Source organism: Protopterus annectens, chromosome 17.part0, assembly GCF_019279795.1.
Source record: "Protopterus annectens isolate FY-2018-M chromosome 17.part0, PAN1.0, whole genome shotgun sequence".
Lineage (NCBI taxonomy): Eukaryota > Metazoa > Chordata > Ceratodontiformes > Protopteridae > Protopterus > Protopterus annectens.
The window spans coordinates 587,142,609-587,155,987 of record NC_056751.1 but is presented as its reverse complement, the minus strand read 5'-3'; the positions used below and the strand labels follow the sequence as shown (position 1 = coordinate 587,155,987).

The window sequence follows — 13,379 nt, the reverse complement described above, 5'->3', positions numbered from 1 at the left end:
AGCACATCTCATTGCTTGCACAGCTGACACTGTTATCTTACGGTATATCTAAGCAGTCACACTAAGCAAACAGTGCATGCCATGTCTTAAGGTATTACCATACTACAATGTGTGCTTTGTAACTAATATATGGTGATATCATGCAATAAACACAAACTAGTGCTTTTTTATGATCATAAACTAGATCCATATTGAAAAAAATCAAAGTTACAAGGTTTTCGTTTGCAGCTGGCATGTAGCCTGCCAGCACTTCAGAGATTGTCACTAAGTACTTGGAATAGAAAATTATCTTTCTTATATGGTTGCAGCCAATCATTGTATAGATTCTTGGCATGGAATAATATAAGTTATCATAAGGTATGAGGGAGTGTGAGTTATGGAGTAGGTATATGTCTTGTTTTCCCTAAACGTGCCTGACCAAATTCACACACATGTATACCTTAATGTGATTATATAATGGACCTTCATTTAAATCAAATTTTATTACTTGCATATAAGCTGCATTTCTTAGCAATGGGTTGTTACAGGATTTAGTAAATTCAGCATGCTTTGATCACTGGTTTGGAAGATGTCATAACTCCCACTACACCCTAGTGAGAGTGGAGTGTAGCTACGGGCCTATCTGAGTGGTGAATGTTGGCCCACGGCCCAGTGTAGTGTGTTACTATTGGTTAGAGTGTTTGAACTATTAATTAATTAATTTCCTTTACCAGAGCTGCACTAAGGTTAGCAGCAAGCAGTCAATCTCCTGTGTTATCTGAAGCATCCACTGCCTGCCACTAAAAATAAGTATAATTTTACTTGATCTTCACTTCTTGCATTGTATTTTACTGTGTGCTGTTATTTTTGAACTGTGTTTTACTGTATTTTTGCTGTTTCCTGCACTTTTAGCCTAGCATAGACTTAGTTCAGATTTGCTGGACCCTGTCTTTTTTCACAATTTCTGAGCACTAATCCAGCTTTCTTCCACAAAAGAGGGCCTCCCCCTACACCCCAATGAGAGTGGAAGTGCAGCCAAGGACCTATATGAGTGGTGATTGCTGACCTGGGGCCCAGTCTACTGTGCTACTATTAGTTAGAGTGTTTGAAATCAGTTTAATTTTGTTGCTACTTGTTGCCCACGTTAGCTCATGTTTGCATGGTGCGCACCACTTGCATAACGTCACATTACAGCTCAGTGGAAGATACCATTGGCGGTTATAGATGCCAACTCTTAGATAAATTTCCTTTAGTCAACTGCTTGTGTTCCATCGAAGGTTTCTCTGTTGTGCTTCATTGGCTGGTTAGACACTCAGCTGAGCCTCTGAGGTTCCTCCATAAGTCTTACCTATAAGCCCCTTGCAGTTTAGAATTTTTTCTGGTCCCTTAGCCATACATGTTACTTTTAGTCCCCTCCCTGTTATTGACCACAGTACTTCATCTAGCATCATGAATGGACAATTTGCTACCATTTCTCCAGCCAACCTGATCGTCATGGGCATCTCGAGGCAATGTAGCAATTGCCTCATGTACACTAATAACCCACTTCTCCTAATTTATACAAATTCAATATGTGAGAGACGCATCTATATTAAGAATCTAGACTCTCTCATTCACAAATCAGTATATCATCTAAGTAGGTTATCAGCTCACACACTTCACATCCTGCACCATCCACACATACAACACCTAAATCTACATATGGAGAGGTTCTCACTAGAAGCCTGTCTAAAGATCAGAGACCACTCACACACTTCACCTAATACATTCCCAGCAATTCACAGTACACATACAAATGCACTCACCAGTGTCTCAATAAACATGTCCCTAAGGCAAAACACAAAATCAAATGTTCTTGTCATAGGTGACTGTTGTGAGACACACAGATGTCTCACTCACCAGACTGGATAAGGAAAAGGTCACGGTCAGCTGTCTGTCAGGTGCCAGGATCCACTACATCACACATGCACTCACGTCTCTCAACAACAGGCACTGTTATGACTCTGTCATAGTCCATGTTGGTGTGAACAACTTGAGACATACCTCATTGGAGTATATGAAGAGACATGACTGACCTCTCTGATTATGTGTCCCAGGTGGATATGTCCCTGGCTTCAAGCAGCATCTACCTTCACCTAGGATGATGCCTCAGTACAGACAAAAAAAATGATTGACTTCAACAATTGGCTTAGTTTCTGGTGTCATTCTAATGGGATCCACTACCTGTGAGCCTGTGAGGATATGGTTGATAGACTATGATGGTTTGCCAGAGATGGTCTCCACCTGTCATCACTAGGCTTTTGGCTACTGGCTAAGGCTCTTGCCTTCCCCATAGTGCCTTTTTTAGGCAATGTCAAAAAAAACAAAATTCCTGATGTAAAAATATCCTCAAAAAATAACCTTAAGTTATGCTGCTAAATTCTACGAATCTAAATCTGAAATTGCATTCACTGGAAGCACTCCTCACCTTGGAAGATGTGGACATCTGTGCAGTCACAGAGACCTGGTTCAAAGCCATGGAGAGCACCGCAGCCATACTGGGATATAATGCCTTCCACACATTCAGACCACAAAATGAACACATGAAAACTAAAGGAGGAGGAGTATCAATATTCATCAAAGATAAATATACCTCCATGTTGGTTAAACAGAATGATTCCCTAGAGTTACTCCATGTGCAAATAACTGTAGGAAAGACCCACCTCCAAGTTATCACCAGCTATAGATCTTCCTCCATGAACCATGATATCCACACTGCCTACTAGGATCTACTTGAGTCACTCAAAATACAACCAAATACCCTGGTTATAGGTGACTTTAACTAGCCATCCATAGAGTGGGTAAATTATACATGTACAAACACACTCGCCCAAAGGTTCTTGGACTTCGTTAACTCAAATGCCTTGGAGCAGATAGTTGGCACCACCACAAGTGGCCCAAACATTCTTGACTGGGTACTCACCAACATGGTAGAACGGATCACCAACACAAGTGTGCAGCCCTCCCTGGTCTATTTCAAGGTAACAACAGCATCAGAGCCCCCCCTCAGGAGAAATTAGGCTAAAAAACTTCACCAAAGCCAACTACAGTTTCTTACAAGAAAGCATTAATAGCTGACAGCAGGGACACCTATACTTGGATATACACCAATGCATTGTATAAACATCTATACAATTATATTGACTCAGCTGTTCCTGATAAGACCAAATCAAGATCCTCAAAAAAAAACAAGCCTGCCTGGTGGACATCTGCCATAAACGTGCTATATAATAAGAGGAAGAAATTGCTGTCTAAGAGCAAAAAGGAACAATCTCAAAACTGGAGGCACACCCTTCTCAGCTTAAACAAGCAAATAATACATCTTGTAAAGGCCTCTAAAACTAACTACAAATCTAGACTAGCATCCCTAGCTAAGGATGACCATATTACATTCTTTAGCTACATCTGAAACCTTAAAGGAAAAGCAAAGATTTGCCCTGAACTGGTATTGAATGGTACCACATACACTAAGTCAGTGAAAATAGCCAACTTGCCAGTAGACAGGTTCAGTTAAAACTTCTCCCCCCATCCCTGCCACATATACCCCAAAACATTCCTACCACCTATTCACAACCTAGTATCTCTAAAGAGCAGGTCTTAATAAACCTCCAGATTGGTTCGACAGCATGATTCCTTGGAGATACTTCAAGTGCAATTAACTGTTGGTAGGACACCTATTCAAGACACCTACTCTGCCTAATTGGATCTACTTGAGTCTATCAAAATACATCTGAATACCATGGTTTTGCGTGACTTTAACTACCCATCCATTGAATGAGGAAATTACTCGTGCTTAAACTAATTTGCCTAAAGGTTCTTCGACTTCATTAACTCCAATGCCCTGAACCAGCTAGTTGACACCCTCACAAGGGGTGCCAACTTTCTGGATCTGGTGCTCACCGATATGCGGGACCACTGTAGCACCCCCACTGCGAGGTCTTCCCTGGTGAGATCTGACCATAAATCATTTTCATTCAAAGTTACTATCACACCTGACCCCTATAGCACCAACTAAACTAAAAAACTTCTCCAAAGCAGATTATAACCTCTTATGGGATGGTATAAATAATTTCATTGCACCTCCCCCCGAACTGGCAACTATGCCAAGTTCTACACAAATGCTTTATACAAACACCTGAACAACTACACTGACTCAGCTGTACCTGACAGGACCGAAGCAAGCTCCTCAAAGAAAAGCAAACCTGTCTGGTGGACAACTGCCATTAACAAGCTTTAGAATAAGAGGAAGAAATTGCTGTCTAAACGTAAGAGGGAGCAAGCCCTAAACTGGAAACACTCCCTCCTCATCTTAAAGAAGCAAATAATACTTATTGTAAAGTCCTCCAAAGCTGACTATGAATCCAAATTAGCTTCCTCAACTAAGGACAACCATAAGACGTTCTTTAGTTATATCTGTAACCTAAAAGGAAAGGCCCAGATCTGTGACAAAGTGGTAATTAATGATACCACATATACCGAGCCTGTGGACATTGCTAACTTGTTAGCCGACAGGTTCTGTGAAAACTTCACTACCCTGTCCCCACCACACTTACCCCAAGACATCCCTACCACCTGTCCTCTACCTTGTATCTCTAAACAGCAGGCCATAAATGCCCTCTCTAAGGTCAAAAACACAGCATCCATGGTACCTGATAACATCTCAGGCTGCGTCCTTCATGGGCTAAACCAAGAATTAGCAACACCATAGGGTACTCTTTTCAATCATAGCCTAAGCACTGGCTTCATCTCAGCTGAATGGAAAAAGGTCACTGTTATCCCCAAAAAGGTAGTGCTTCCACTAACCCCAGGAACTATAGATCTATTAGCCTGACTAGACTTATCTGCAAGGCCATGGAGGGAATCATCATGAACCTTATCAGCAAAGATATTGGTAACCTCCAAACACTTGACCCTACTCAGTCTGGATTTGTTAAAGGGAGATCATGCCTGTTAAACCTGGTGGACTTCTTCGAGACAGTCACCAAGGCCCTGGATGAGGGGAAATATGTGCATATAGCCTACCTAGACTTAGCCAAGGCTTTTCACACTATCCTCCACTCAGGCATCATTGCCAAACTCACCCAGCTAGGTATCAACCCTTATATCATTAGATGTTTCATTAACTGGCTCACACATAGAACCCATATAGTCAAAATAGGGGAATGCACTTACAACACCAGACCTGTAACCAGTGGTATCCCACAGGGATCAGTCCTGGGACCGCTACTGTTTGGAATCTATTTCTCTGAAGTACAATCTAAAACTAAAGGTCTGTGGCTGACAAAGTTTGCTGACTGCAAACTGGGAGCAGTCACAGAATCTCCAAACGATATCAACATCCTACAAAAGGGTCTTATACAAACAAATGAGTGGTGCCAAAGTCATGGCCTTAAACTCAATGCAAAAAAATGTATTATCATCCCTTTCAGTAAGTGCGATATTCCTGCTAACTACCACATCAACAGCAACACCCAAGTATGCACTCAGTGGTGAGAGACCTGGGCACACAGGTTGACAGCAACCTTACCTTTGATCACCATGTCTCCACAGTGGTAAGAAGGGCATTCTATATTGCTCATCTCATATGTAAGGGCATTGCATCCAGAAAAAAAATAAGTTATAACCTCTCTGAACTCTCTGTACTCCTCCTTCATCAGGCCAATAATTGAATGCAGCATCCCTGCAATGTACCTTTCCAAGCACATGCAGCAATTGGAGAGACCACAAAGGTGCCTCACAAGGAAAATTCAAGGTATTCGGCATCTGCGCTATGTGGGTCATCTGAAATCACTGTCACTTTATTCTGTTTCATACAGACTACTACGATCTATGCCTTGCATGTAATGCAATCTTTGACCCTGCTTTTTGGAAATGCTGCATATTCGTAAGTCAAATGGTACACAAGTTACTGACTCTAAAGATCTTAACCTGGTAGGTGACATTAATAGAACCTGCTGGAGGGACAGATTTGTCTCCCAGAGGTTACTACACCTTTGGAATGGACTCCCACTTCATGTCAAACAGAGCACCTCATTGGCCCTCTTCAAATGCAGTCTGGACAATTGGATGGGTAACCATAAATTCACCCTGGAGGTTCCACCTGTGTCCCTCTTGGACAGAGGCAATTAGTGCTGATCATTGAAGTAAGAGTAGATCTTGGCTAGGCTTGTAAGGGCCCTCGGGCCAACGAGCCTCGTAACTTCCTATGATCCTATGAGAAATGAATGTAGCATGAGCACTGGCATAACTCCAACAACTGTACCACCTGTGCCCATACTAAATCCACAGCCAAGTCCTTAATCCCAAATTACATATGTTTGTCCATCCTACAAACCTTAGCATGTCCACCACTACACAAATGTTGATGTCATCAAGTGCAGGTTAAGCTTGCTCACCTACACAATCTTACAGCTGATTTCATACTTCTAAAACTTATCTTCACAAAATCTACATTTGTTGTTCAGGTTACAAACAGCCTGCTTTAACATATTATGGGACATTTAGTGTGTGTGTGTGTGTGTGTGTGTGTGTGTGTGTGTGTGTGTGTGTGTGTGTGTGTGTGTGTGTCTATCATGTCTAAACTGATTTCCTGGAATGTGTGTGGCAGAGTTTTCTGCAGATTCTTTCCCAAGTGAAGTGCATTTGGGTGAACAGCTTGAATTTGCTGAGCATATCCTGTAACAGAGTGCTTTTTGAAATGTATGTTTAAAACACAAAATTTAGCAGCTTTGGCTTTGTGGCACTGCTCTGTTTAATTTGCCTGTTTTGAGAATATCTTTTGTCTGATTAAAATGGTTAATCTTTTTTATAAAACCACTTAATGACAATTGTGGCATTTGTACTGAAACCCAAAGTGAAACTTATATTTATAGGCCCTTTTGTTTAACTTGAATTAGCTCCAGAACTGCTTTTACTGTAGGAACAGTAAATCAGGGTGTGGAATAAGGTGACAGTACAAAGACAATGTCACGCATAATAAAATGCTTTATAATTTTAGAAACAGATAATCCAGACTTATAATTGGGAAACAAATGTGTGTAAGAATCCCTGCACAGCATATTTAATATCAGAAAGTGTGACCAAAATGTCTGTTTTTAATTGGTCTATCTTAGCAGTATGCAATATTTACTTTAAATGAAATCTGCTGCCATGAATCAGAAAGATGATCTTAGTGTAATATATTCTGTATATTTTCTTACAGAGCAAAGAAAGAAGTACTCTAGTTTTAACTTCATCGCAGCAGACACATCACAGTATGCTGTTAATGTAAGTTGTTTAATACGTTTTCGTTTCTGTACTTTTGCTTGGTCATGTGACAGAGCCTTTAGCTATTACAGTTCACTTTTCTTATTTCATTACTCTTGAGTGTTGAACACAACAGAATAAGTTAGATATTGTATTTGTCTCATGTGAGAGTAAAGTGAATATAAGCAGTAAAGAAGCATGACACCTCTCCCTCCCCACATAAGTTAACTTGTTTATTTTCATTTAACATATGTAAGTCCACTCAAGTATATACACACACACACACACACACACACACACACACACACACACACACACACACACACACACATACACACATACACACATACACACACACACACACACACACACACACACACACACACACACACACACACACACACACACACACACACACACACACATACATATAGGGGGTACTGCACCTTATGGAAATCTACACCACTCTTGGAAAGTGTCAGGATTTGCATTTAACATGTCAAACTGTAAAGGGGAAAAAAAGCAAAACAGTACCTGACCAAATGCACGTAGGACTAAACTAGTAAAACCTTGACAAACAGAGCACCTTCTGAAAGACAGCAGTTCCCTTGATTAGGACATCATGGGAGGAATCTAAATCATCCTTAAAGAATATATTAGTGCAGGAGCTTACTGGCTTTTGAATATATGTTGGCTGTTTACTTATTTGTTCAGGTTTTTATTAATGCATTCAAGCCAATGAAGCCAGATTCTAGTAGCTGAAGACATGTCATGTTTCACTATTTGCAGACTCATCAGTACAGCATACGTGGATAGTCTAACTATTCTTTGAATCACTTAGCTAATGAAAAGCCTGATGTCTATTACATTAGGGGTTGGCCCCAAATAATGGTTAAACCAAAAAGTAAAAGAAGTGGGCTTCTATGTATTATGGGTAGAGCTTTAAACAAGTCATCTCTGCTGTACTAATGGTGAGTATGATTACTGCCTACTGCTGCTTGTTTTGATAATTGCTGTAAGCTTTAGCTAATTTGTACATTCTAATGCTTTTTAGTTTTTCTGTTTGCAATGTTTTATTTTGCTTTGAATTTTTGCTTGTTTTGCATGTTTAAACTGACCACATTGTGTGCTTTGTAATGATCACTGGGGACATTATAAGCCTAACAGAAGCATGCCAAATGTATCCCATAGGGTTGTATGCTGGCCTTTGTAAGGCTAGCCAAGCGTCCCAAATGTATCCGGCAAGTCTGTGTGCCTTAGAGGTTATTTTATAGGTTATGTGTAAGCTAGAGCAACATTTACAGGCTGCTGCTCTCCATTAGAGACATAGGTGCTAGACCCGTGGTATTATTTCCAGTTTCCCATCCACTGATGCAGGTTTCTGTTGAATAGGGTTAAGGAAGAGTGCTACTTCACACAGATGGGAAATTCCAGAGAAGGGGAACTCTGTGAGACAAATACGCATCCCTCCAACTTGTCATATATGTCAAAAGTAAAGTGCAAATACCTAGATCGAATAATTCTGATGCTGCTCATTTTGTAGGTATGCAAAAGGTCCGTTAGACTGGAATCCAAGGATGCCTTGTATGGCAAGCATGGATCACTTCTCAACATTCTGTAGGAAACAGAGTATAGAGATAGGGCTTTGACACAGTCTGCATAGGACATGATGTTCATCGTGCATACAGCTGCAGTCATAACAGATGGGTTCTCCTGCCGTCAGGCGGGTCCTCGGTCGGCCGAATTCCAAAGTCTAGGTCCGGTGTTGGTTGTCGTCGCTTATTCCCTGACGTCAGTGTGACAGGGGTATAAAAGAACCAGCTGACACCATTTTCTTCAGTCTTTCTTGCTGCGCGGTGCCCGAAGCAGAAGCAGTTTGCAAGTGCCGGTCGGCCAGCTCCTGAAATTACGAAAATTTTGCAACCGAAGTCTTCTTGAAAGCTAAGTACCCCTTTGGGGAAACTTTTCTTGCCTCAGACCAATGTCAGACAAAGTTAACAATTGTATTTCATGTGGGAAGCAAATACCGCATAAGGATTTCCATTCCCTCTGTATTCCTTGTTTAGGCCCAGACCACGACGTCTCGGCCTGTCGTTTTTGTGCTACATTCAACAAGCGCACCATTAAGCATCGGGCGGAGTTTGCCCAGCATTATTTTGGCAAAACATTTAACTATATTATGTCGTCAGATACTCCGACTCCAGTTTTGTCTAAAAAGCGCAAAGATAAGGACCGACACACGAGGTCCGTAGCCTCTACCGACACCACGCCAAAGCCGACTACACGTGGTCCAGTTCTCAGCGAGGTGCCTACGCAGCCCCTGACTACCGACGACACTTCATTGGCGGTGTCTCCTGTGCCCGAGGTCGCAGGCTCCTCGGCCCACACCCCGACTACAGATGCCGAAGCCACTCTTGGAGGTGAATCTCAAACTGTGGACAGGTCTACCTCCTCTCAAGGTGTCTTCAGACCTTCCTCTTCTTTTTCCATCAAGGCTTTCACTAAGTCTAAAGCAGCCATGCATTCTAAGAGGCCAGCTACACAGGGCCCATCTCCAGGCTCCATGCCTAAAAAACAGATGCTTAAAATGCCTGAGGATTTAATTACTCTTATCAGGGGTTCTCAACCCCCCCCCAGACAAAAGGCCCAGAGTGGAGGAAGAATCCCCCTCCTCTGATCAGGGCTCCATTATATCAGAGCACTCTGATGAACAGGAACATTCTTTCTCTCTTTTTGAAGACTCCAATGCAGAGGAGTCCATTCCATCTGTATCCCTCTCAGAGGATTACTCATTTGGGGAAACTTTGCATACCTTAAGGGAACACTTCCACTGGGAAGGCCAAGATTACTCAGATTCCAAGAAAAGGCTTAGGGAATTTCTCTTGCTACCTCAACACAGGCCTCTGGCTATACCTCCTGTCTTGGACATACTAGATGATGTGTACTTGGAGGCCTGCCTTAACCCGGATTCTCTACCTCCAGCCCCAGTCAAGCCTGACAGGTATTACAGGGTCCCTGACTCACACCAATTTCTATACAAAAGCCATGCTGCTGACCCAGAAACCATCTCACAGGGTCCCAAGGGAATTAAGGCCTCCACTGCTAAAAACCCATTACCTTCCGAGAGAGATTCCAGATCCTTAGAAAGGTGGGGGAAAAAAGGTATATACCTCGGCCACCTTAACCATGAGGGCATTAAACTGTCAGTTCCATATGCTAAAGTACCAACAGTTTCTGTTATCACAATTGAGAAGTAAAATGTCACAACCTGAACAACCAGACTTGAAGGAGTTGCAGGATTTGATGCACAGTGCAGAACAAGTGGGTAAACATACCTTACAATGTGGTTTTGATGCTCTAGAGGCCTCATGTAGAGCTGCTGTTACAGGATCAGTCATACGTAGACATGCCTGGCTCAAGGAACAAACCTTACCAGATCATGTCAAAGCTAAATTACTAGATGCCCCTCTACAAAAGGATGTATTATTTGGTGCTAATGCTGAGGAGGTTTTAAGGAAAATGGAGGAAAAGGCTAAATCAATGCAAACAGTGAAAGATTTTCTATGGGTACAACCCCCACATTTCAGTAGAAATTGGCCTTCCAAAAATTGGTCCTTTCCAGCCACGGACAGACCCCAAAGAGGTAGATACAGGCGCCCGAGGGGCAGAGGGCAATCCCAAGGATCGTTTAGAGGCAGACAATGGCAAGCTCCTACACAAAGAGGTGGTGAGGATAACTCGCAACCATTCAGAAGACTCAAATGGCAGCACCCTTAGGCGGAAATCTGGCATTATTTTCAAAAAATTGGCATATTGTCACAAAAGACAAATGGATCCTGGACATTATAAACAGAGGCTGCAGATTCCATTTTCACACCCTTCCAAAAATGAGAGGCATGCCAAACCTGCCACACAATCAAAGGGCAGAGGCACAAAGACAAATTTCAGATCTCTTAGACATGAAAGCTATTCAAGAGGTACCTACGCACGAACAAGGTCAAGGTTTTTATTCCAGACTATTCCTGGTACCAAGGAAGGGAAAAGATTGGAGACCTATTTTGGACTTATCCATCCTAAACACATTTCTACTCGTACCAAAATTCAGGATGCTCAATCTACAGCAGCTTCTTCCCATGCTGGGCAAGGAGTCTTGGCTGGTAACATTGGACCTCAAGGAGGCATACCTGCATGTCCCAATCAGACAAAATTGCAGAAGATACCTCAGATTTCTTGCAGGTTCAACCCATTATCAATTCTCTGCATTGCCCTTTGGCTTATCTACTGTGCCCAGAGTATTTACAAAATGCCTGGCATCAGTAATTGCCTACTGCAGACTTCAAGGGATACAAATATACCCCTATTTGGACGACTGCCTGATCCAAGCGGACAGCAAGCACATTCTTCTGAAACATCTGGCTTATGTAATAATGTTGTTGAATTCTCTGGGATACACAGTCAACAAAAAGAAATCAAGGCTAATACCCTCTCGGAAAATAATTTTCCTGGGTGCCAACTTGGACACAAACACCCAGATGGCCTACCTCATGCCAGAGAAGCAGGGGCAACTAACTCAATACTTCAGAACACTAGCAAATTGCACCAGTCTGACTGCAAGGAAAATCCTGCAGGCTCTGGGATTCATGGCATCTTGCATCTTACTAATCCCATGTGCAAAGCTGCATATGAGGAAACTTCAATGGTACCTGAAAAACCTATGGTCTCAGCACAGCCACAGCTTGGAAACAATAATACCACTAATTCCATGTCTTCAAAAGGAATTTCTGTGGTGGGCTCAAGCTTGCCAAATAAACACAGGTCTCCCATTCAACAAGCCTCAAGCAAATCAAGTCATCACAACAGACGCCTCGGACTACGCCTGGGGGGCACACATGACAGATCAGTGCATTCAGGGCAAATGGTCCCAAAAAGAAAAGCACCTTCACATCAATCAAAAGGAGATGCTAGCAGTAATAAATGCTATTATAGCTTTCAAAGACCTTCTGCAACCAGGTCAACTATTGATAAGAACGGACAACACCACAGTAATGTGGTACATAAACAAACAGGGAGGAACCCATTCTTACCCCCTATGCAGACTTGCCATGTCACTTTGGAACATGGCCCTGGACTTACAAATCGAACTACAAGCACAGTACTTGCCAGGCAAGGAAAACACGCTGGCAGACAACCTAAGCAGAAATATGACAGATCCACACGAATGGAAGTTGCATCCTCAAGTTTTTACAGAGATAAATCAAGCATGGGGAAGGCCAGACATAGATCTCTTTGCCTCCCACAAAAATCACCAATTGACAAAATTCTGCTCAAGGATTTTTCATCCAAAGGCCAGGAGAGTGGACGCTCTCTCTTTCAGTTGGACATCAATGACAGTTTATGCCTTCCCACCTCTTCCTCTGCTGCCCAAAGTTCTATTAAAAACCAGAGCAGACAGACCAAAGATGATTCTCATTGCTCCAGACTGGCCAAGACAACACTGGTATCCACTCCTGAGGAGCCTGACGCATTCCCCACCATGGACCCTGCCTCTAATGCCTCTTCTCCTGATTCAGCACAGCTTCAAAACTCTTCACAGTCAGCTAAAAACACTAAATCTAGCCACATGGAAGATTCCTCAGCATCACAACAGACCCTACTCTCCAAGGAGGTGCAGGATGTCATTTTGGAAGCCAGAAGACAGTCTACTAGAAAAGCTTACTCAGCAAAATGGAAACGGTTTTGTGTCTGGAATGAGAAAAAGGGCCAGGATCCTGGAAAACTGAACTTACCTCAAATATTACAGTATCTAGCTGAGCTGCTAAGCAGTGGACTTTCATTCTCCTCCATCAAAATCCATGCCTCAGCCATTTCTGCAGAATACAACACTGATCCACCCTTATTCTCTCACCCCCTCTTAAGACAGTTCCTCAGAGGGGCTAAGAATCTAAAACCCCCAAGGAAACAACCAATACCTGCTTGGGATCTCAATTTCATTCTAGAAAAACTGACCTTGCCTCCTTTTGAGCCAGCTGCCTCATCAGATTTGCAATATTTGTCCTGGAAAACAGCTTTCCTTCTGGCTATTACCTCAGCTCGTAGGGTATTGGAACTACAAGCTC

General features: G+C 42.4%; 1 protein-coding gene across 1 annotated transcript in view; it reads left to right on the top strand.

The window, feature by feature from the left end:
* Positions 1-13,379, top strand: part of EPS8L1 (EPS8 like 1) — a 270,983-nt gene that overhangs the window by 108,652 nt on the left and 148,952 nt on the right. The window contains exon 2 of the mRNA XM_044059439.1: positions 7,220-7,284. Coding sequence (XP_043915374.1) covers positions 7,220-7,284 — 65 coding nt within the window. The remainder of the gene's footprint in view (positions 1-7,219; positions 7,285-13,379) is intronic.